We start from the raw sequence: 25,105 nt of genomic DNA, 5'->3' as shown, positions 1-25,105 counted from the left end.
GAAACGGCGCTACTCTGGATGTGACCAATTCTGTACGTGGGTGTTTTCTTTCCCAAAAGACTGTCAGAGGCGTGAGTGCTGCAAAAGAACAACAACAAAAACAAACACCAAAGAAAATGTGGCTTACAGTTTGTAAGCAAGATGACGCCGCCCGACACAAAGGGGTCTGGAGTTCAGTTCACGCCCGAAGCCCGCCCCCTTGGCCTCCAGGGGTCCCTCAGAGCGTTCTCAAATCCAATTCCGACACACGACTTGTCACTGCTCCTCTCCCCTTGAAAAAAGCATGTTAGAAGCTGCCCTACAGGTCTCAGCAGCGGGACAATCTAATTGAATCACCGCAGCCTTCTAATACAGAAGACGTGGACGTGACTGTCACCCTCAGCCTGCCGGCGAGGGCGCTGAGGAAGTCATCAATCCTTCAAAACTCTGAAAAGAAACCAGTGTTGAAGTCTGGACAGAAAGCCTTAAAAAAGTGACAGCACCAATGCGGCTGCTCAGTGTACCCTCGGTGGGCCGTCAGGGTCAGTGGCTTCTTTCTAGACGAAAGGAGCAGAGGCGAGCCAACGCCACCATCACAGAGAACCAGCCGAGAAGGAATGGCCCCACGACGCTCCTGCTGCGCTGCCCCACAGCCGGCTGCTCCTGACAGCTCACACAGGCGGCACGTGCCTCACTGCCCTGTGGCTGGAGGGACATTTCAAGGAGCGCCCCCCATCCCCAGGCACCCCCAGCTTAAGGTGTGCGCAACACCCAGCCCTGTGCTGGCAGCACGTTACCAACCAGCCTGCGTGAAGACCTGTCCACTGTCGTGTGTGAATTCCTTAAATTCGGTTTAAATAGTCCATTAACGATCTGTTTAGAAAATACCTTTGAAAAACAAGGGTAACTTTAAAAAATGGAAACTTTCAAATCCATTTATATTTTTATTATAAACAAAACTTAATTAAAAGTTTAACAAACTGGCTGAAAACTCACCAAGTGTCAGACTTACCAGCAATTTAAAAAGTAGTAACTGACCAGCATTTCCTCATCAGAGCCCCCTCTCCAGTAAGGGTGTACCTACATCTGTAAGGGCCAGTGGACCCTGAATCCATTTTATGTTGTTGTTTTTTTTTAAATCACCATGTATTAGGATATTAATGATAGTCCCTCTATCCATCCAGAAGTGCTGGCAGAAAGCACTGGCCACCATACAGGACAGACGACACCACGGCTCCATAGCCAGCATCTGCCTGGAGGCTCCCCCACGCCCAGGTCCGGGAGAATGCCTGGTTTCAGTCATTTCCGGGCTAACTGTGACAACGCGTGAGCAGGGAGCACCGTGCAAGTCTCTGGGAGGGAATCCTCCTGGGGCCCAGAGACTCCTCTACCCCTGAGGAGGGCAGACAGGCTGGGGAGGGCCTGGCCAGGCCTCTGTAGGCTGGCATGGGGCAGGCATGCCCACCCACGAGCCCGGGGAAGCTAACCCTGGCATTCCTGGCCGAAGCCGCCATGCTCATTGGTGGGCCAGTGTGGGGCATCCCCGCACTCAAAGGCCATATGGCAGCCTCTGGGAAAACAAAACCAAAACATAACCTTCTATTAAACTCTGTATATTATTATTTTTTACAATAGAAAGTTAAAAATCAAGACTTAGATTTACTATACATTTTTTCTCTCAGATTACAAAGTTTATATTATATAACTGGGGTTCCCTAAATCGATTTCTTTTAAAACAGTCTTAAAGAGACCAGAAGTGAATACAAAAGAACTAAACAAAATAAAAAATTAGAATGTGCTGTAGCTGAAAGCTGTCTATACCTGTAAGCCTCCAAGTTTCATACAAAAAAAAAAAAAAACCACAAAGAAAAAACCCAAAAAACCCAGCGAACCCAGGGGCGAGCGCGCGAACACAGATGTGGGTGAGCACCGCGCGGTGGCAGGAGTTAGCACCTGGAGACGACAGGCCGCCGCCAGACAGGACCCGGGCCCGGCACACCACTGACAAGGCCTGCATCTCTGCGATTGTGTGAATGCATTTCTTCTGCGGTTTTTTCTTATTTTTTTTTTAAAAAAATGACCAATGATGTTAATAAATAACTATTTATATACACAAAAGCTTGGGAAGTGGTTCCCAAGGGCGCAGCAGCAGCAGCAGCAGGGGCGGCGCTAGCCAGGCGGGGACTCACAGCGGGCTGGACTTCCGTAGAAAATTGCCGAACCTTACAAAAAAAGTCTCCTTTTTTTTTTTTTTTTTAAATCTTTTCTTCTTTTTTTTTTTAAAGTTGAGGTAAAAGCTTCAGTGTATGGAAACCTGCAGGCTGCACACACAGCCGCTCTGTTCCCTCCGAGGAGCTCCTGACATCACCACGATCGGAGAACGCACATCCCACCCGACCCCCACAAGGGCTCCACGCTCTGGGCTGGGGCTGTGACAACCCTTCGCTTAGGCCCAGCCTGGTCCCCACAAGCAGGCACATCTGTCCTCAGCCCCTCCAGAAAGAGGTGGCCGCGTCAGACACGAGGGTCAGAGCTCAGGGCCCACATGACAAGGACGATGCGTGTTGACAAAGCTAACAGCTTTCAAATACAGTACCCATGGCCGAGACATTTCCTTGGAAAAAATGCTTTCTCGAGCTGTCGACCAGGTTGGGTCTAAGCAAAGGGATTCCACAAGGTTCTTCGGTACGAATCTCACACAGTTTTCTGGGGTCATCGGGTTAGCATGTGAAGTTGTCATCTCCAAGTGACTGAATTCAGTGATGAAGAAGAGACTTTCTGCAGAGTTCACACCTTCTCATCAAGTCTAACGCACACACAAGATAGATCTCTGACCTATGAAAGCAAAAACTGGAAGATATCATAACACTGAATTAAGAAGCAGACCTGCACACCATGGAACAAAAGTAGTATATGAACCACAGAGGGGCACGGCAGAGTCTCGGCGTGTGCGACATCCATCTGTCCTGTCCTGTCCGAAGCCAGTTCACTCTGAGTCGCTGCTGTCGGAGCTGGACCCGCTGGAGCTGCTGCTCCCAGACTCGGAGGAGCTGCTGCTGCTGAGCCTGGACGGGCCCCCTGAGGGTGCTGAGCCGGGTTTCTCTGTGGAGACATGGACAGGGAGATGCGCTCTGCACACCCGCTCCTTGACCTGCTTGGCGGCACGTCGTCCGTGCCAGTGTGACACCACCACACCGCATGCCACGATCCACCCATTTCCTGGCCCAGTCGTTTGATCAGTATTTATTGAAATTAATCAGGTCAACAAGACTACCTGAATATACTTGAGACAGAAAAAATGAATGCAGACTACTAACAGGAAACGATGGATGCGAGAAAGGCTGCCCATCAAAAACATCCGCCAGTCACTTGGTCACCAGCAGCGACGACAGGAACACCAGCTGCTGGTGTTTCTGGAGCGCTTACTCTGCCTGGGGCGTCCCAAGAGTGACTACAGGAGACAGACCCCTTCAGTGGGCAGGGTCATGGGCCTTGTCTCGACACTGGGCAAACCATGTCGCAAGGCCGTGGCCCCCAGCTAGAACATGCTCCAGTCCAGACAGGACCATACTGTCCCCCGTATGTGTGTCCTGGAAGCCAGGGAAAGAGATGCGTGCTCTAACAGGGTCCAAAAACGGAGGCAAGGGCTCAAATGCTGGCTCCCCTGAACACAAGACCTGGCAATGCGCAGGGCAAGGGGCTGGGCCTCTCACCTCTGCTACCTCAGCCTGCTGTGAACTGCTGCCACTGCCAGGGAACAGTCAGAAAGCTCACTGCCTAGGGGCTGGGCTGCCCAGTCGAGCCCCACAAGAGCCCTCTGCTGGGGGGTCCCCTGTCTATGGTGCCCTGGAATGGGGTGTATTCACACACACCCCACATTGCACACCTCCCTGCAGGGTTGGGGTGTGACCCCCGAGTGACAGACAAGGAAATCGCGGTTTCAGGAGCTCAAGAGCTCATCTACGAACATGGAGCTCATCAGGTGAGCCACACTCAGACGTGGGCCTGCTTGATGCTCAAACCCCTACTGCTGACAGCCCCCAACCCCCACCAAAGAGAGGTGGCATGGCGGCCGCAGGCGGTACCTTTCCGGGCGGGTTTCTTGCTGCTGCTCAGCTGCCCGCTGACGTCCTGCAGACGCTTTTCCAGCTCCTTCTTCTTTTCCTGAGCTAGCTCCTCTTTCGACTTGGCTGCCTGTTTCTTCCCGCTGGCTGCTGTCGGGGAACAAATGGGCACTCAGACTGCAGAGGGGACCGATGGGGCAGGAGCCAGGGCTGCATCCAGGTGGCCAAGACCCCAGCCCTGCACACTGGCATCCACACCAGCTGCCCAGCTTTCATGGGTCTGGGAGCCGACAGAGACACAGAGCTGTCATCAGGGCTTTAAGTGGCAGAAATGACTGGGTTGAGACAGACCCACCACCACCCGCATCTGCTGAGCCCTCAGAGTGTGCAAAGCCTGGATCCTAAGGTGACAGAGGCCATTCCTACGGTGCCAACAGGTGCTCAGGCAGGATGTGGTTTGGCCAGTGTCCCTCATGTGCAGGGCCAGAGCCTCTGATTCATGGACCTGCCTTACCAGGGCCGCTGCTCTCCACTGCCTGACACTCCTGAGTCACTCCCCGCCAAGTCGACCCGGTGACCTGCCGTGGGTCAGACGCACCGTGACCACACAGATATTCCAGCCAGGAAAAGGAGACTTGCTCTGAGAGCGAGCGAAGCCCATGCACACCTGAGAGGCCACATGCAAGTTCAAGTGAGCCCTGCACTCACTTGACAGCCTGTGGGGGCTGCCACAAGGGCCACCTTGGGTCTGCCCTCCCTCCTACTCTGCCAGACCTGCAGACCCCAGCAGTGATTTGTTCCTGCCACTGACTTCAGGGAAGCCTGGGCCGGTGCCCCACGGTCCGTCCTGTGAGGCCTCTGGACTTGTGACTCCAGTCAAAGGCAGGGTGTCCCTGTTATAGGAGAAGCCGGTCTGTCCTGCAAGGGACCGTGAGAGGTCACCTGCAGGCAAGGCCCCAAATGGAGGGAACCTCAGGAAGGCATGCAGTGAGGACCCTAACTGGGCCCTGAATGAATGGGGTTTGGGGCCGAAGTCCAGCCCCAGGGTTGCGCGTTCCCTGGACAAGGTTAAGGCCAAGGCACGCAGTGCTGCCCATGTCCCCGACAACAGGGCAAGAGGGCTCTGGCTGGGTGGGGCTCAGGCCTGGGTTCAGCCACAAGCCCACTGGCCCTGGCTGAGCACAGATATCCTCAGGGCATCTGTGGTGGGACCAAGGAGCCAAGACAGTGTGACAGCCCTGTGCCCACGCTCGCTGCACAGGGTCTGTGAGGAGTGACAGGAGGGGCAGGCCAAGGAGGGACGAGGAGCTTCGAGCAGCATGCTCCACCCAGGCAACTTACAGAACGGTTTCCTTTGCTTTTTCTGTAAACAAGACTTGACGTATCTCTCCAGTTCCCGCAAAGTGGTGGGTTTCAGAGTCTCAAAGTCAATTTCTATTTCGTCGGGGTTGGAGTCCCTGAGCGAGGGCTCCCGAGACTGGATGATGTGTACCACCCGGCCCAGCTTCTCCCCGGGCAGCCGGTTGATGTCCAGGCTAAGCTGGCGCTTTTCATCGTAGCTCATGGGCAGGCCTTCCTCCTCTTCCTCCGAGTCGTAGGAGGCAGATGCCTGCTTGCTGCCTTTCTTCAGCTGTCTGGGGCAGAAGACAGAGCAACATGGCGTTGAGTCTCTGTCTACCCGCCCTGGGAGCCCACTGCACACACCCCTTCCTCCCAACAGCAGGCTGTTCTCTGGGACCAAGCTTTCTTCCCAAAGTGCTGCCCCAAGGCAGACAATCCAAGGTTAGAAAAGTTGCTCCCAGCTGCGGGGTTTCCAGACCTTGGCCAGAAAACAATTACAGAGGTTAGTTCCTCTCCACACCCCAAAGGCGTCTCAAACTCTACAGGTCAAGAAATGATCTCTGTATTCAGGTAATCCAAAAGAAGGCAAAAAAGGGGGAACAAAGGAACAAAAAACACAGAGGAAAAATAAAATAATAAAATGATAGACCAAAATCCAATTATATCAATAATTACGTGAAATATAAACTGTCTAAAGACCCGGCGCGGTGGCTCACGCCTGTAATGCCAGTCCTTTGGGAGGCTGAGGCAGGCGGATCATGAGGTCAGTAGATCGACACCATCCTGGCTAACAGGGTGAAACCCGGTCTCTACTAAAAATACAAAAAATTAGCCAGGCGAGGTGGCACACGCCTGTAATCCCAGCTACATGGGAGGCTGAGGCAGGAGAATTGCTTGAACCAGGGAGGCGGAGGTTGCAGTGAGCCAAGATCTTGCTACTGCACTCCAGCCTGGGCGACAGAGCAAGACTCCGTCTCAAAAAAAAAAAAAAAGAAAAGAAAAGAAAAAGAAAAAAAAGAAAGAAATATAAATGGTCTAAACACACCAACTAAAAGGAAGAGATACTCAGGTTGGATTAAAAAACAAGACCCAACTTACATAGTGTCTACACAAATGCCACTTTAAATATAATGTTCTAGGTAGGTTAAAAGGAAAAAAGTGAGAAAAAATATATACCATGCAAACATTAGTCAAAAGAAAGCTGGGGTGGCTACATTAATTTCAGACAAAGTAAACTTCAGAAAAAGGAATATTTTCAGGAAAAAAGGACAATGCAGGGACGGGCATGGTGGCTCACGCCTGTAATCCCAGCACTTTGGGAGGCCGAGGCGGGTGGATCACCTGAGGTCAGGAGTTTGAGACCAGCCTGGCCAACATGGCAAAACCCTGTCCTTACTAAGAAAGCAAAAATGAGCCAGCCATGGTGGCGGGCACCTGTAATCCCAGCTACTTGGGATGCTGAGACAGGAGAATCACTTGAACCCGGGAGGCGGAGGTTGCAGTGAGCCAAGATCGTGCCACTGCACTCCAGCCTGGGCGACAGAGCAAGACCCCTTCCCAAAAAAATTTTTAAAATAAAAAAAAGGTTTCAAGTCAGTAATCTAATCTTCTACCTTGTAAAAAGAAGCCAAGTCTAAGCAAAAGGAAACAGTGAAGATGAGAAATAAATAAAAGTAAAAACATTTTTTTAAAAATCAGTGAAATCTAATTATGTTTCTTTGAAAGATCAATAAAATTGGTAAGTCTCTATCCAGATTCACCAAGAAAAAAGACACAAATTACCAATATCAGGAATGAAAAAGACACACCACTACAGGTCCTACAGACAATAAAAGGATAATAGAGAAATACTAACCAATAAACTTATGTCCGTAAGTTTGACAATCTGAGTGGAATGGATTAATGCCTTCAAAGGCATAAACCTCTAAAACTCACTCAAGAAGAAACTGATAATCTAATAAGTCTATACCTATTAAAATAATTGAATTCATGATTAAAAACTTTCCAACAATCAAAACTCCAGGCTCAGATGGTTTTGCTAGTGAATCCTACCAAACATTTAAGTATTAATATCAATTCTATAAATTTACTCCAGAAAACAAATCTTTTTTTTTTTTTTTTTTTTCTGAGGCCAAGTCTCACTCTGTCGCCCAGGTTAGAGTGCAGTGGCATGATCTTAGCTCACTGCAACCACTGCCTCCTGGGTTCAAGCGATTCTCCTATCTCAGCCTCCCGAGTAGCTGGGATTACAGGCGCCCACCACCGCACCCAGCTAATTTTTTCTATTTTTAGTAGAGACAGGGTTTTACCATGTTGGCCATGCTAGTCTCGAACTCCTGACCTCAGCTGATCCGCCTGCCTCAGCCTCCCAAATTTCTGGGATTACAGGTGTGAGCCACTGCACTCGGCCTTAAATCATTTTTTAATTGCCTCTAATCACTCAAATATTATATCCCAAGACTTTTTTTTCTTTTTTTTTTTTAAGAGATAAGAGTCCCACTGTGTTGCTCATGGTGGTCTCAAACTCCTGAGCTCAAGTGATCCTCCTGCCTTGGCCTCCCAAAGTGCTGGGATTACAGGTGGGAGCCACCACACCTGGCCCCAACTCGTTTTTCAGGCCAGCATTATAATGATACTAAAACCAGACAAAGATAGTACAGGCTGGGTATCCCAAAACCAAAAATCCAAAATGCTCCAAAATCTGAAACTGTCTGAGTCTTAACGTGACGCTCAAAGGATATGCTCACTGGAGCATTTCAGATTTTCAGATTTGAGATGCTCAGTGGGGAGTATAATGCAAAAATTCCACAATCTGAAAAAATTCAAAATCTGAAGCACTTTTTATTCTAGAAACACCCTTATTTTAGATAAAGGATACTCAACCTGTACAAGAAAAATGGATTTTTGCATCCCCCTCCAAAAAGGAAAGAAGGAGGGAGAAAAGAAGGGAAGGAAAGACCTACCCTGACCATTCCACTCACTGTCTCCATCAATGGCTGACCCAGCCGTCCAAGCGCAAACCCAGGACCCCCAGGCTCCTCTCCTCTCCCCTCCAAGCACCAGGACCTGGCCATGCCGCCTCCCAAGTTATTCTGTCTCCAGAGCCACACCAATTTATCTTGCCTGCACAACCACGATAACCTCCAAAGGGGTAGGTATCCTGTCTTCCATTCCAGATTCCCACTAAGCTCTTCTCCATAGCTGCAAAGATCCGACCATGCTGAGTTTAAATCCTAACTCCCCTTCATCTGCTTGGAAAGGAAGTGTGAATACCTCAAACGAAGCCGGCCGATCTCAGCAGCCTCAACTCACCTCTTTTCCCAACTTGTTTTTTTTCAGTGGTGCCAAATTTGCCCTCATTCCCAAAAGGAACACGTCCTGCTGCCTCTGCGGCTTTGTACCCACTGTTCCCTGTTGTTGGAACTCCCTCCCCAGCCCTCGGCTGCCAAGCTTGCTCCCACACAGCTGTTGCCTCCCGCCCCGGGAAGCCTCCCTTCTACCTGGCTGGCAGAGGAATCCTAGGCCTGAGCTCCTTCCCTACTAGCTCATATTGCTTTGTGGCTCCTGCATGTCCCCAGCAGACACTCTTCAGGGTGGTGTCCAGCCACAGCACGGGCTCAAGGAGGCTGAATGCAGCTGTGCACGATTCCACCACCCCTGCTCCCTGCCTATGGGCAAGCCCAAAATGGGGCATTCAACTCCCCCAAGTCAAGATCCTTGGCCCAGACCAGGAAAACATCCCAAAAGCTTCAAGATGTGGAGACCAGGCCGTGGCAGCACTTCCATGCCCAGAATCCAGGCCTGCCCTGCAGACAGCTGAGCAGCACCACCTGAGCCCCCGGACTTCCCAGCATAGGTCTCATCAGGTCCTCAGTCTCCCCGCCCTCATCACCCTGGTTTCCAGGTGGCCAAGGCACAATGCCCCCAATCCCAGCACTGCTGCTACGTAAGCCCCCATAGCACACTGAGCGCCGGGCTCTTGGAGCCTGAGCAGGTCTGGAGCCCACCTGCCGGCCACGGTCGTGCTGTTGGCCTTCTTAGCAGGAGCCTTCTTCTGCTGGGCCTGCTTGGCAGGCGGAGCCACCTTGGCCTTCTTCTCTTCCTCGGCCTTCACCTTGTGCTTCTCCTTCTCCTTCTCCTTATCCTTCTTCTTCTTCTCCTTCTCCTTCTTCTCCTTCTTCTTCTTTGGTTTGTTTACGGGGGCCTGAGACAGGGCGGCCAGCTGCTCGTGCACGGCCTTCAGCTGGAAAAGAGCAGGCAGCTGAGCAGGCGTCGGGCACAGCCCCCACCACTGGGGCTGCCTGGGGCCCTGGATGGGAGGGGGCTTGGGGCAATGTCGGAGCTGCCTCCACTGGGCACGGAGGTGAACCAGGAGCACCCGGGCCCTGCTCTGCCCCTCACTCCCCTGTGACCCCTAGTGAGTCATGAGTCCTCTCCGCCTCGGCTTCCTCACCTGCAGTGGGGAAGAGATGCCTGGCCACAGGTTCAGCACTGCACAGGCGGCACAACAGGGCAGCTAAGGGCAGCTAACTTTTTAAAAAGAACTTATTCTACTTTAAGTTCTGGGATACATGTGCAGAACGTGCAGGTCTGTTACATAGGTATACATGTGCCACGGTGCTTTGCTGCAGCCATGAACCCGTCATCTACATTAGGTGGGCAGCTCACATTTTTATCACCACTGTTTAGATGACGAAGGACTCTCTAGAAGTTTGCATGCCCGCACAAAGGAGATTTTCATCAGTAACTTCTGGGAAGCCATTTGATAACACGCAGGTCTCCGGGGTTAAAACCAACCACTGCCAACAGCCAGCATTCATCCGGGGCCGCCCTGCAGCTGGCAGTGTGCCAAGCGCCTCGCCCTCCCCACTGCAGCCACCCCATGGGAGAGGAGAGGCACTGCCCAGGTGAGGACACAGCCTGTCCCTGCCTCTGGGTGGTCTGTGCAAGGAAGACAGTGGGTGGGTGGAGGAGCTGCCAGCTCACAGACGTCTGCCCCGCTGTGTGTCCTTGCCACTTCAAAATCAAATGTCCGGCCCAGCTCTGGGGACTGCAGGGCCATCGCTGTCCTTGCAGCCCTGATTCATGCTGTTCCCCTCCTGACTCGACGGCCCTGCTCTATTTTCTCTCAATCTGGGGTCCCAGAAATCATGCACCTGGCTGGCTGCCAGAGGTTTGGGGAAACAATTCACATCTTTCTCAATTTGACCTCAAGACGGCTCAGAGGGGGCGACATCTGTCCCATACTGCACACGAGGAAAGCGAGGCAGAGAAGGGGGAGGAACCACAGCCTGGCGGCTGGGCTGGGCTGGGGCTGGGCTGGGCTGGGTTGGGGCTGGGCAGCTGCACGGCAGGGCCCTCAGGACCCTGGAGCCCGCACCCCACCCCACTGCAAGTGACTGCTTGGAGCCCAAGCACTACTGCAGCCTCTGCAAGTGCCTCACAGGCCTTTCTCAAGCAGAGCAAGGCACACATAACCAGACATGACCACTGAGCTCCCACCTGAGGCCCGCCAGGTCTCCAGAAACATCCCAGCCACGAGTCAGCACAGCCACCCATGTGTGCTGTGGGTTAGGCTGGCACCACGCCAGAACAGACCTGGGGAGGGCACTCCGAGTGCCTTTACGAGGAAGCACTGCGGCGGCTGCCGTGGGACACAGGGCAGAGGAGGGAACCATGCAAAGGGACAGACCTTGGGCTGCCATGCCAGCAATCCTGCCTCAGCCCCTGAACCCTACCCAGGTATGCCAGTGCCCACCTGCTCCTGCAGCTCTGCCAGCCTGGTGGCCCGCTCCTCCTCTGAGTCCGAGCTGCCTGAATCCGAAGAGCTTTCCTCGCTGCTACGGCTGCTCTCAGCACCCTTGCTCACCACGGGGGCCGCGGGGGCAGGCAGTGCCGGCGCCTCCACGGGCTCATCCGGCATCTTGGCAAACCTCATCTCAAACACGTCCTGCGGGAGAACAGAGGTTGCCCTGAAGACATGGACCCCCATGGGGCTGCCCCTTGGTGTGGGCCCTCAGGGTTCCTGAAGTGCCCCTGGGGCAGCACACACAGCTGTTAGGAAGGTCGGGCCAGGAGGAGACAGGGTCCTGCCTGCCCTGGGGGGCTGTGGTCGCTTCCAACTCGCCCTCCCTCCCTCCCCAGGCAATTCCTGGGGACAGGCCTGGGAGCAGGGGACACAGGAGCTGGCCCACAGCTCCCTTCACCAACTCCATGAGCCCTCTCTAGAAGATGCACGCATCCTTCTAGCCTGCTGGCCCGAAGCTCCCCGGGGCTGCCGCTGCTGTGAAATGGGAAAGAGAGTCTTCCTTTGAGCTTGGACAGGGTCCTCCACAGCCACAGGAGTCCGAGTGTTGACCTCTTCCCATCTCTTCACCCCGGAACTGACTGGAGCATCATATCTCATGAAGCGTTAACTCCAAAAGTTGGTCCAAAAGGCCAAAGTCTAGTCCTATCAATATTTTATTTACAAAAAAATATAAAAATTAGCCAGTCATGGCGGCACACGCCTGTGATCCTAGCTGCTCAGGAGGCTGTGATGGGTGGATTACTTGAACCCAGGAGGTCGAGGCTGCAGCGAGCTGAAATCATGCCATTGCACTCCAGCCTGGGTGACAGAGTGAGACCCTGTCGCAAATATAAATATATATGTAAATATTTTGTTTTATATATATATATTTTACTATTTTTTTTTTCTCTCGAGACAGAGTCTTGCTCTTTTGCCCAGGCTGGAGTGCAATGGCATGATCTCAGCTCACTGCATCCTCCACACCCTGGTTTCAAGTGATTCTCCTGCCTCAGCTTCCCAAGTAGCTGGGATCACAGGTGCGTACCACCACTCCCAGCTAATTTTTTGTATTTTTAGTAGAGCCGGAGTTTCACCATGTTGGCCAGCCTATTCTCGAACTCCTGACCTTGTGATCTGTCTGGGCCTCCTAAAGTGCTGGGATTACAGGTGTGAGCCACCACGCCCAGCCTACTTTATTTTCTGTAGGGACAGGGTTCTGCTCTGTTCCCCAGGCTGGTCTTGAACCCCTGAGCTCAAGTGATCCTCCCACCCTGGCCTCCCAAGGTGCTGAGATTACAGGCGTGAGCCATCACACCCGAACTTCCTATCAAAATTGACTTTGGAAAGCCTTTGGACCAGGACCTAGGCCCTCAGTAGCCCCTCTCAGCAAACGTCCCCCTCCCTGGGGCAGCCCAGGCTCAGTGAAGACAGGGATGCACAGTGATGCGGAAATGAGGGGAGATTTCTCTGCCAAGCTCAGAAACCTGAATCCACACCGTCTGCACACGTGATGTGCCTCCACTGTTCAGGCTGGACCCAGCTCTGGAAAAGCCCACCCCAGGCTCTCATATCCCGGGCTCTCCTCTCAGATGTCCCCAGAGGCAACCCAACCCACAGAGCAGCCATCCAGGCCCCCATTCGGTTGACAACCTTGAAGGTCATTCAGGTCAGGTCATTTTGCTGTTGGGCTCTAACCCCACAGCTCAATTGATAAAATGGTACAATTGCTAAATAGTGCTCAGTCATGGAAATCCATCAGCCTCAGGGTCTCACTCTGTTGCCCAGGCTGGAGTTCAGTGCAATCACAGCTCACTGCAGTCTCAAACGCCTGGGCTCAGGTGATCCTCCCATCTCACTCTCCTGAGTAGCTGGTACTAGGGACACACCACCACATGTGGCTCGTTTTGAAAATCTGTTGTAGAGGCCAGGCGCGGTGGCTCACACCTGTAATCCCAGCACTTTGGGAGGCCGAGGCGGGCGGATCACGAGGTCAGGAGATCGAGACCATCCTGGCTAACACGGTGAAACCCCGTCTCTACTAAAAATGCAAAAAATTAGCCAGGCGAGGCGGTGGGCGCCTGTAGTCCCAGCTTCTAGGGAGGCTGAGGCAGGAGAATGGCGTGAACCCGGGGGGGCGGAGCTTGCAGTGAGCCGAGATCCGGCCACTACACTCCAGCCTGGGCGACAAAGCGAGACTCTGTCTCAAAAAAAAAAAAAAAGAAAATCTGTTGCAGAGACAGCTCGTCTCAAACTCCTGGCCTCAAATGATCCTCCCACCTCCGCCTCCCAAAGTGCTGGGATTACAGGCGTTGAGCACCATGTCTATCCAACAGCACCTGTTGCAGGAGTGGGGGGGGCAGAGCTGCCGGCGTCCCTGCTTGGTCTGCAAGCCTGGGTTTCCGTCCTCTATGCTCAGCTCCCTCGTTAAACTCAACCCAGCATTTACCAGGCTCCAGGAGACTGAGCTTTGCAAGGTCTTTTGGGTTCAAGACACAGTGAGCAAGGTCTCCGTATAAAACTGGGGTTCTGATGGCTTCCTCTGGATGTAATGGGACCTCCAGGACCACTCTGCCATCATCCCCCGCAGGACTCAGTGCAGAGAGAGGGTGGCAATGGCAGCAGTGCCTGGGAGAGGACCTTGGGCGGGCCGTGTGCACGGGAGGGTGGGAAAGGCAGCAGGACCCGCAGGGCAGGAACGAGTTTCTCTCTCTGCCCCTTTTATGGGTCCTGTGTCATCTGCAATAATACCACGGGCTGCTCGGGGATTTCAAAACAGTCTGTGCAAGGACTGTGAACATCTTACACGACATTCTGGGTCCCGTGAAAAGGAAAAGCATGCTGGAAGAGAACACGTACCCATAATTCTCCCCTTTCCTCCCAAAATCAAGTCCTTTGATTAAATAACATTTATAACAGGGGTGCTGTTATTGATAAAAGCAAACCACCTGCGATCACAATTAGAAAAGGTAATAATAGATTCTGGCGCATCCACCCACACCAAAATATGTGTGCAGGACCTGGACTTTGGCAGAAAAATGTACATGCAGGCAGGAGCACGCACACAGGTCCATACATGCACACACGTGCACGCACACAGGTCCACACACGCACACACGTCCACACACACAAATCTCTCTGTGAGGTCTGTGCATGTTCACAAAGCCCCTGTGCTGAGAGCCAGACCAAGACACTCCTGTTTTCCCTTAAGACATCCCACTGCTTCCTGCATTTTCTCCAATCCGCCTTTTACTTCTGTTGTCAGAAAAGCAAAACGCTACACAAGCCACTGTCATCTAATTCATCCTCCGGCTGCACTGTCAGGCTAGTGTCCAAGCCTCTCCTTGCCACAGAGACTTGCTGGAAACGACAGTCAGTGAAGCCACAGGAGAAAGGGCATCTGCCCTCCCACCTGGTACATGCGCCAGCCCCTGGAGGGAAAGGCTCACTGCTGCGACACCCCCACAGAGTCCCAGCGGTCCTGCCTGCTCACCGGCTGCCCTGCCCCAGTGGCAGCTCCTGGAACCCAGCTCAGAGCCTGGCAGGACCTGGTTGGCACTCGGGAAAAACGTGTTGAGGGAATGAGGCTGAGGCCTTTCTCAGCTGGACAATTACCTGGGCACCCCACCCCACACCGAGGCCAGGATGCCCACAGCGCCGAGCTGAGCCGCCCCACCTGTGCCCAACCTCGGGTTACCTGGAGCTTCCGGGCCATGGCCACCACCTCGTGGTCTGGGGGATTGTATTTGTAGCAGTTTGAGAACATCAGCCGGACATCAGCAGCAAAACCCTGTGCGTCTGGGTACTCTCGGCCATCCATCTTCCTCTGCAACACACAGGACAGGGGTCAGTGAGCGTGGCCTGTGGCCTCAGGACTCTGCCACACCCCACGAGATGAACCCCGGAGCAGGAGCCACTGCCAGCCCCAGGACAGTGCCTACCGGCCTGGCCAGCAGCACACCCCAGCTCTCCGGCACCTCACACAAGGAAGCTCAAAGTGAGGACATGAGAGGGTGACTCGATGGCTTGGCAGGGAGGGTCTGGGACTCCAGAGACAGATCTCCCGGTTGGAAGAAAAAGGCGCTCAAGGAGAAATCCCGGGTTCCCGCGGGTGTCCCTTAGCCCCTTCCTTGTCCAGAGCGTCCCTTCACACAAAGTGGGTAAATCTTCACACGCCGACATGCCATAGGCAGCCCCGGGGCGGCGTGAGGCTGCAGCAAAGTCAGATTCCACCAACGACAGGGGCCTGCTCAGTCTACACAAGGAAATGTTATTTCTCCCTTGAGGAAGCCAGCAGCTGTTAGCCAGCTTGCGTCTTACAGAAGCACCCTGGTATCTCAGGGGCCTAGCTGGACCTAAGGGACTCCATGTTGTGTCCAGTGGCAGTTCCTGAAAGCCACAGCAGTGGAGGCAATGGGGGCGTGTGGGCTGACACCCACCCACGTTTACTCGGCCACACAGAGACCCTAGAGCAAAACCCACCGCAGGTCCCACCTGGCTTTGGCAAGCGGAGAACTGAGGCCAAGGCCTGGGCAGACAGTCCCAGGTGGCAGGGGTGAGGAGGGGCACACAGTCAGTCCCCAGAGCTGGGAGGTGCAGGTGGCTTGGCCAGGGAGCGGCCAGAGGCAGGATCGTCGACGGATGTTTCCAAGGTGGCCACTAGGAACACACCAGTTGGGGCAAAAAGAGGTCACACTGTGCCGGAGGGAGTGGGTTTCCCATCCCGGGACGGCTTCAAGGAGAGGGACCTTGTCAGGGACCTCGAGGGAGGACACACGCAAGGGCAGGGCGAATCTACCCCGACCACTCCATGGGGTCCAGGCTGCATTCACCCAGGTGCCAGTGAGATGGAGGGGCTGGGTCCTAACCCGCAGAGGGCGCCCGCCAATTCACGGCCTGTACCCTGTGCATTCGGACATGAGACCCATCCAGAAGGAAGGGCTGGCAGAAAGAACCCGGGAGCACAGAGGGACCTGAAAGCCTCTGATGTTGGGAGAAAAGCTTGTTTTCTGTTTTAGCATGTGCCAGGGCAAACCATCCCCAAGTCCTGAGGCCTCTCTTGCTGATTCACTGCCCTTTCCCTGCAGCGTCTGGGCCACACTCACAGGCAGCAGGTGCTGCCACGGCACCTGCTTCTCCCCACGCCAGGACAGACAGAGGTGGGAAGCTCCGAACAAAGCAGATCACAACTTTAAAGTGAACTGGTTTTCTAGAGCTTCTTTATTATGGTTTCAAGGGCAAATCAGACCCTTCGACCAAAACGGAATTAAGCTGAGCTTCAGTCTGGCACAAACGCTGGAACCCCCAGTGATGTTCCAGAAATTCCTGTTACTGTGCTGTGGTAGAGGCACACAAACCCTGGCCCTGGAGGCTGGAGCCGACGCTCCTGGCAGCTTCTGAGCCGCGTGGCTCCGGCCCTCAGCTTCCCCACCCACGGCAGTGAAGCCAGGCGGCCGCGCTCATGGCTTTCGCCTGACTGTGCACCCGGCACTGGGGCCTGAGCCAGCCAGGTCTGTCCCGGCCGAGATCCAGTCAACCAGGGAAGAAAAGGCTTTCATCAGAGGATCCTGGTTCAGGGGGTGCAGAATAACTGCAACTGGCTTTCCAGGATGAAAACAAAAAACTGCCCAACAGGGCTCCCAGCAGCTCTTCCCAGGGCCACCAGCAGTTGGCAGAGGAGGCTGGCCACACCTCCACCGCCTGCATGTCCCTGGGAGCTGGCTCAGAGCTCTCCCAGAGGGAGACCAGGTGCCAGCCAGAAGTTTGGAAAGGCGCTCAGGGAAGACCTGGTGGAGTTCACCCTGCCTTGGGGCGGCGCAGCTCAAATGCCACTCCCCACCCGCCCCGCCACCCCGCACCAGGACCAGACTCATTCTGACCTGCTGCAAGGCACACAAGAGCCCAGGCAGAGGCTGCCGCCTCGACAAGACGGGCGTGGGGGAGGCCAGGCTCTCAGTCTCAGCTCTGCCACCCGCCCAGGGCCCGCTTCCGTCTGGTGAGGGGGTGGGGCTTGGAGGCACTTAAGGGACAGAAGCCAGGCCATCCCCACCGGCCGCCTCACTCCGGTCTGCTGTGAGGCGCCTGTATCCAGGGCTTGAGGGAGGCAAAGTGTAGCTTTAAAACTTGAGCCAACTGTGAGAGTGGCCCAGATCTAGGGGACCCCTGACCTGATGATACAGAATGGGAGGTGGGAAGGAAATCAATTAAATCACCAAATGGGTTTGATGGGAATAAACAACAACAGAGCCACAGACTCCGGGACCCACGGGCAGGGCACACCTTTCTCGCTGGGCCCTGCCAGCCACAGCCAGGGCCACAGGGGCCAGCCCGGAGGGTGCGCTTCTCCGGCAGGCGAGACCCTGCTCCCTGAGAGCCCCCACTCAGCCGGCACATTAGCACCCACGGCAGATCCGCAGGACGTGGGCAGAGCAGGGCCTGCCGCGCGGCCACGTACTTTCACAGTGCTGAGGTCCATCGGGTGCTTGATGATGTCGTGGTAGTCGTGCAGCTCCAGGGCCTCGGCGTCCACCGGCTTGTAGAAGGGCCAGGCGTAGGCCGCGTGCTTCTTGGACAGCATCTCCCTGAGGATGCTGTCGCAGTAGCGCAGGTGCTCTGACAGCTTGCCCTTCTTGCCTGCGTGCTGGGGCACCTCGCCGTCCTCCAGGTCCTTCTTGGGAGGCTTGATGGGGCGGCCGCCACTCTCCCGCCGGGCCACCACTTTGGCCTGCTTGGGGTCTGACAATGGCGGGGGTGACTCACTACGGCTGGCAGTGATGGCCGACGTCGTGGGAGTGGTTGTGTCTGCTTTCCGCTTCACGCCCTTTTTCTGCGACAGTGAAATAACCAGTGAGCCCCGGAAACCAGGCCGCCGCCCCGAAGACGCATGTCGCTGCAGCCGCGTTTCTGGGGCACTGTCTGCCTGCCTGCCTGGCGCTGGGCTAAGCGGCCACATGCACGGCCCCACAGGAGAGGACACCAAGGCTCAGGGGCCATGTCACTGGCCCAAGGTCACACAGCTGGCAGTGGTGAGGCTGGGACTCTCCCTCAGGCTCAACTCTGAAACCCGCCCTCACCTGGGCGTGGGGAGACCCCTCTCTCCCTTAGCCCCGAGGGCTCAGGGGTCCCGGGTGGGCTCGCCCCTCACACCCCAAGCCGTGTGAGGTGCTGCATGCAATTCACCAGACACCTAACAAGCACCCAGGCCAGGACCCGGGGACCTCGGCGCTGCAGAGACCTGGGAACTCCCTGCTTTTAGAGACCAGCAGGAAAGTTCCAGACAAGGGCCTGACAGCGGGGGCTCCGCAGACAAACACAAGTTTTGCGGGACAAGGAGGAGGCAGGAGAGCATTCCGGACACAGGGCAGGGGCAGCCCAACCAGGAGGCATGAAGCAGCCACAGCAGCTCTGGGAACAAGGGACTTCAGGGGGTGAGTGGGCGAGTCTGGACTCCCTCCCGGCGGCAATGGGAGCCACTGAAGGCTATTTCAAGCAAGGAGAGGAGGGAGACGACCCACAGAGCCTTCCATGGGTGTGACCTGGGGGCGGAGCCAGGCACCAGGCAGACACTCATTTTTAATGTCCAGGCCCCCTGGGTGTGTGCAGGTCTCTCTGGGCAGCCTGCAAGGGCCTCAGCACCCAGCACCCATGGGCATCACCTCAGCGTTCCGGGGCCAGGGCTCAGTGTGCACCCTGAGACCAGCTCAGCCGGCTTCTAATCTTAGCCCAGCAGGAGAGGAGCCAGCCCACGGCACCTGCCGTCTAGAGAGCCACCCACAGTCACTGCCCAGCCAAGCCGCCGCCCTCGGACTGGCAGGGGCCGGAGCCGGCTATCCACAACACTTGACAGGCGCCCACGGGCTGCCAAGCGCCAGGCGCGTGCCGCAGAGGGCGGGTGGGAGCAGGGACGGACTCATCTGGCCGTGGCAAATGGGACATGCTCCAGAAACAGCCCCCGCTGGGGAGGCGGCTTGGCCGGGGGCCACCCATAAGTGCAGGCAGTGAAGGCCACGGGGAGGGGAAGCAACGGAGGTGGCGTTTTACCTTGGGCGAGCCATTTAACCCCTTTGAGCGCCCGCTTCCTCATCTGTAAGATGGGGGAAATACTGTCTGCCCAGAGGGTTGCTGTGAGGATCAAATCGAAGAAGATAATACACATAAGTGCCTGGCACGGGCCCTGCTCAAAGCAGGAGACTCGCCAGGCCTCACTAGCCCCAAATCTTGCAGGGAGCTCCCACTCCCTGCCGAGACCAACACGGCCCACTGTGAAAAGCTCCCAGCCAAGTGGGGAGCAGGATAGGCGGGTCCCCATGCTCCCATGTGGAGCCCACAGGCGGGGACGGCTTGGGTGCCGGCACCTCACAATGCACCCAGGTGGGTACAGCTGGCACCACACTCCTGGCTGTGAGCAGGGGAGGACTGAGACCCCCCCACCCTTGCTTCTCTCCCACACCTTCCCCACCTTGACCGAGCCCTTGGCCAGGGCTTCTGGCCAGAGAAGCTGGGGTTCAAGTTCAGCCAGGCCCTCCCTTACCAGCTGTGTGACCTTCAGCTCCCCAGGCCTAGGTCTCCTCATCTGCGTCAGGAACAACGGCCTGACCTCCCAGGGCGCGGAGAGAGCCACTCCCAGGAGCCGGCACTTAGGGAAAGACGGGAGCCCCCCGCCCGCCGCTCCTGCCCTGACCTCAGGAACCCTGGCTGGGCTCGGACGCCCCAGCCGTCCGGACTCAGGGTGCTCACCTTGACGACAGGCGGCGTAGGAGGGACCACAGGGACGATGGGTGTGGCAGGAGGAGGTGGGGCGGCAGCTGGGGGGACTGGGACCGACGTGACGTTTGCAGTGATGGTTGGTACAGGGGTGGCAGCGATGACGGGCGTCTGGGAGACAGTGGGGGGCACGCTCTGAAAGGGGGTCGCTGGGGAGACAGAGGACACGGCCGCCACTTGCTGCGTACCTTCAAGACAAGGAAGGGACATTTGGCATGCCGGGCTCTACTAGTATTTCCAGAAGCTTCCAGTGCCACCCCTCCAGCCAGAACATGGGGGCCAGCTCTGTGCTGCCAAAACCCCCAGCCAGAAGAGCCCTCCATGCTGAGATGCCCCCGACCCTGCATCTTGGGGGCAGCCCTGCTCTGGCTCATCTTGGCTAAGGGCTCCCCGCATGAAGGGGAGACCCCCGCCACAGACCATAGGAGGCAGAACAAGGAAGCCAGGGCAGTCCCATGGCCTGGCAGTCAAGGGCCACCCTGGAGTCACAGAAAGCTGGTACCGAACTCGGTTCCCTCAGTAACTAGCTGAGTGACCAAGGCTGTGGCCGTACTTAAGCCCCCAGCTTCTCCCATCTGCAACACGGGACAGCACATGGCACTGACCATCCCACTCGGTCAGCCTTTCCATCTGGACACGCCTGCGGGCCGGGTTTCCAGGCCAGGTGGGATCCCAGGGCTCACAGCACTAATCACCACCGTGCTCCCCAACACGGAGAGGCGGTCTTACTTGACCAGGGAGCCAGGCAGGTGACAGTGACTCTCAGGTCACAGAGAATAAAATGAGTGCTGAAGAGACAAAGTCCTAGGAGGGGCACAGCCCCCAGGCGTCATGGAAGAAGTGACTTCAGGGCTGGAGCTGGAAGGGGGAGCAGGATTTGGGAGGTGAAGAGCAGGGACAGGCGATCCTCCCAGACCATGAGCTCCTCCCCAGAGTGGGCTCAAAAGCAGCTCCAGCATTAATATCTTCTGTATCCCTGGGCTAGCTGCCCCTCCAACATCACCCACAGGCCACACTCAGCCAAGACCCAGCACCCATGAGCTCTTCACGACAGACGGGAAACAGCTCAGATGGCTAAGGGACTTGCGTCCCAGCCCATCCATCGGTGGGCCGCTACACAGAGGCCCCGCCCCTTGCCCACCCTGGCTCCCTGTACCTGCGCTCTGGACTCCCGCAGACGGCTTCCGGCCTTTGCCCTTTGGAGCAGGGGGTAATAATTCAACTTCCTCTTGGGGCATCTGGGCCACTTTTTGTAGAAAAATTTTCTCTAAGGCTTGGGCCATTAGCACAATGTCATCTGTGGGCTGAAGACACAGAGAGTCCAGGTCACCGGTCAGGAAAGGAGCTGTGTGCTTGCAAAGGACATTATTAGTTGTAGCTCAAAAAAATACTTAAAATTTAACATTTGGCAGCACAGGAGAGAACCAAATGAATATATATAACATATACACACATACGTATACATACATACATATACATTTTTTTTTTTTTTTCAGATGAAATCTTGCTCTGTCACCCAGGCTGGAGTGTAGTGGCACGATTTCGGCTCACTGCAACCTCCACCTCCCAGGTTTAACTGATTCTCCTGCCTTAGCCTTCCAAGTAGATGGGATTACAGGTGCCTGCCACCACACCCAGCTAATTTTTTTGTATTTTTAGTAGAGATGGGGTTTTACCATGTTGCACAGGTTGATCTCAAACTCCTGAGCTCAAGAGATCCGCCCACCTCGGCCTCCCAAAGTGCTGGGATTACAGGTGTGAGCCATGGCACCTGGCCAGGTGATGTGCTTTGAGCCTGCCCAAGAGCTGCTGCAAAGCACCCAGGTCCACCTGGCACTGGCAAGAACGGCTAGGGGATCCGCGCCACACAGCACCCGAATCCTTACTGCAAGCGGCATTCTGGGCTGGCATCTTACCTTGTTATAAATGTAACAATTTGTAAACATGGTGTTGAAGTCCTGCATACATTCGCTTGCACTCCAATAATAATTATTTTCTAGTCTCTTCTTAATAGTCCCCATATCCATTGGGTTTTTTATTATTTTATGATAATCCTAGGAAAGAGATTTTCAGAGGCATTACCGAAAGATTCTACATAATTATTTTCGCAATTCCCAAGAGGACACAGCCTGGCCTTCCCAAGTGGACTGAGGACTGGGGCTGGCCCAGAGGCACTTTCTGATCTCTGACAGCAGTGGGCTATGGTGAGGTGGGCACTTGGCCAGCTCCAAACTCCTGCCTAACCTCTCTCCGGACCCCAAGCATGTGCAGAGGGGAGCCCACAGGGCTAGGGCAGACCCCAGGACAGGTCTACATACTGGAGATGGGGCCAAACCTTCCGGGGTATAAACCTGCAGGTGACCAGGGCCTCGCAGAGCCTAGAGCCCAGACCACCAAGCACCAGCCCAGGGCTTCCTCTGCAATGCTCAGGGTTTGTCTATTTGGGCCCAGGTCAAAAACGAGCATGCAGCTGAGGGCACCATCGCCCGGAAGGCAGGCCTCAACATCTCTGCCTCTAACTCCAAGTGAGCTTGCCAAGCTGGCAGATGGGCCATCCTGCAGGAGCCAGTGAGGCAGAAGAAGGCCCCAGTGAACCTCGACTCCTAAGCCCCATCACCGTCCACCTGCTTTCCTCCCAGACGCGCGTGGCTTCTCCCTATTTCCTGCACCTGGGGCAGCCGCCCTCAACTCTCCCACGCCCACGTGACCGCTGTGTGCCTTCGTGCTGTGGGCTTCCTGAGGCACAGGCTGTCCCCAGCTTAGCAGCACCTTCCTAAGGGCAGAGTGGCAGTCTTTCCAGGAGTGGGGGCAGCACGAGGGGGACAGAGGACGGCAGCAGCAGAACGTGGCTCTTGGGGAGGCAGCAGCTACGCACCGGCAGGTTCAGTTTGATTGCGTCCACGGGCTGGTAGAAGGGCCAGGCGAACTGGTGTTTCCAGAGCGTCTTCACCACCACATTCTGCATGTACTGCAGCTGGTTGGTCTTGCGGCCGGGCTTGCTGGGGTTGGAGACCTCCGGGGGCGGTGGGTTCACAGGCCCCGGGGGTGCCGGGATCCCCGCGGGGGCGACTGTCGTGGTGGTGGACATCCTCTGGCAGCTCGCTCACTTTCTGTCACAGCAGCGGCTTGGAGAGGCCCTGGCTGCTTCTACACTCCCCGAGGAGGCGCGACGTCCCATTTCCGGGCCCAACCAGGCGACAACTGCAGTGAGGACGCACAACAGAGAGGCAGGCCAGTCACTTGGGGACCCCCACCTCTCCCAGCCACGGCAGGCTCTGGAGGGCACCTGTCAAGCCCCAGCAGGGCCTGCTCCACTCACTCACCCCCGTTGCCCAGCCACCCAGGTGAGTGGCTGTCGGGAAAGCTGCTCAAGCCAAGCGCCACCAGCTCAGGACGACTCTCCAACCACTGCTCTCAGGCCCGGGAGGGAAGGCCTGGGCGGTGGAGGGAGCTCAGGCACATGCCATTTGCTCCCAGGTGGGCGCTTGGGGCACACGCTGGGAGGCAGGTGTGCCAAGGGACTCAGCCACTGGCAGCCTTCTGCCCACCAACCAACCACTCGTGGGGGCCGACTAGTTGCTACTGGGCTCTGACAGCTTGGCCACGACAATGTTCTGAAGAGTGACCCATGCGTGGACAGCCACGATGTGGGCCCAATACAGCCACGGGAAGTGGGGCCGGCACAACACAGACGTTTGCAGACCCAAACACGGTGCGGGGAGGTGGCACCCCCGAGCGAGGCCAAGCAGTGAGGTTCTATCGTAACCAGGAGAACAAAAGCCCAGGTTTGTGATGGCAGCGTGGTTGTGACCCGGCCTGATTCTCGGCCAATCAGAGAGATGGGAGCGGCGGCTCAGACCCTGCCAACCTCCACACCCCAGCTGACCACGGGGAGCTCTGTACATGCAAGATGCTGGGGCTTCCCTGGCCCCGACTGGCTGGCCACAGGCAGGGCTGGCAGGAAGAGGCCACCGCCACCCTGCGTGTCCCAGGTGGGCACGGACAGTCGAGAGCACCCACAGGAACGCTGCAGAGTGGAGAATGTATGCAGGCCTCCAACCATGGCCAGGGCCCTGCGGTGTAGCCCCGGGTCTACCTGTAAAGGTGTGGGGCAGACGTGAAGAGCTCTAACCCAGCGCCTGGGACTTCAACTTCAGCCTCGTACCTTGCTGCCATCTGAGCCTTTCCTCCGCTCGTATAACTGACAGACAGGTCAGGGCTGCAGGCTCCCCTCGGAGCCCAGGCAGCAGCTCTGCCATGGGAGGAGCCGGCTCCGGCCCCAGAACCAGCCACTTGTAGATGCTCGGGGCAGACAGTCAAGACTAGGGGAAGTCTGTGAGCTGGCTGACATCTGGTTGATCTCCTGAAATCTGCCCCGGTTGGCAGTTACACCCCAGCAATGGGCAAATGATGCAAACCAGGAGCCCCTCCCCAAGCTGGATGTTCAATGTTGTCAGCACCCTGCATGGCAACCTCACTTCCTCCCACCCCACCCCAGAGTGGAAAGGGCTTCAAAGCTACACGCAACACAGCTCACCCACCAAGCATGCCCGCACGAGAGAACATGTCTCAACTCCAGGAGCGCCCACCTGTGCCAAGGTCTCATCCAGGGAAGCCCCTCATACCCAACCTCTTCCACGCCCTCCTGGGGTGAGTGGGTGCCTCCATGCCCCTCCATCTCACCAAGCCGCTGCTCACAGCCCCAGGCCGCAACCCTGGTGGGGAGGGCAGCTGCACCGGTTTCTGTGTCTTCACCCCAGTCACAGAGCTGCTGTGCTGGGCACAAACCTGGGGTCCCCCAAACGCCTCTCTTCCTGCTGCCCCAGGCCAGAGGGTGGCGGCACTGCCCCTCGCTACCACCACTTGCTAGGATTTCCATGAAGCCCTCCCAGCAGGGCTCCCTGCTCTGCCCCGCAAGGACCGCCTAGCCCGTACCGCAGGGTGATCCTGTTAAAACCAAGTCAGATCAAGTCACTGGTCTGCTCAAAACCTCCCAGGAGCTCCATGTGACTCAGAGTGAAAGTGAGTCCAGCCCCACCCTGGCTGGTGGGGCCTGGGGCGACCCAGAGTGACCGAGTCCTGAGACCTGTGTCCTGTCTCCTGTGACTTGCAGCCCTCCCTCAATGCCTGGACAGCAGCAGGCTCTTGCCCTCCCAAGGTCTCCAGGTACCTC

The 25,105-nt window shown here is 56.2% G+C and overlaps 1 protein-coding gene across 1 annotated transcript; it reads right to left on the bottom strand.

Annotated features, from left to right (window-relative positions):
* Positions 1-910: 910 nt before the first annotated feature.
* BRD3 (bromodomain containing 3) lies at positions 911-23,691 on the bottom strand. Its single transcript, XM_011991530.1, has 12 exons — positions 23,256-23,691; positions 22,808-23,133; positions 21,849-21,986; positions 21,089-21,236; positions 19,906-20,120; positions 17,624-17,995; positions 14,867-14,995; positions 11,143-11,334; positions 9,392-9,627; positions 5,385-5,677; positions 4,065-4,193; positions 911-3,081 (listed from the first exon to the last, which is right to left on the bottom strand). The coding sequence occupies exons 2-12, from the start codon at positions 23,018-23,020 to the stop codon at positions 2,966-2,968; spliced, it is 2,181 nt and encodes a 726-aa protein (XP_011846920.1). The 5' UTR covers positions 23,021-23,133; positions 23,256-23,691; the 3' UTR covers positions 911-2,965.
* Between the last annotated feature and the right edge of the window lie 1,414 nt (positions 23,692-25,105).

Source organism: Mandrillus leucophaeus, unplaced genomic scaffold, assembly GCF_000951045.1.
Source record: "Mandrillus leucophaeus isolate KB7577 unplaced genomic scaffold, Mleu.le_1.0 Scaffold398, whole genome shotgun sequence".
In the NCBI taxonomy this organism is placed as follows: domain Eukaryota; kingdom Metazoa; phylum Chordata; class Mammalia; order Primates; family Cercopithecidae; genus Mandrillus; species Mandrillus leucophaeus.
The sequence above is the reverse complement of the archived record's forward strand: the minus strand, read 5'-3'. Positions and strand labels throughout refer to the sequence as shown.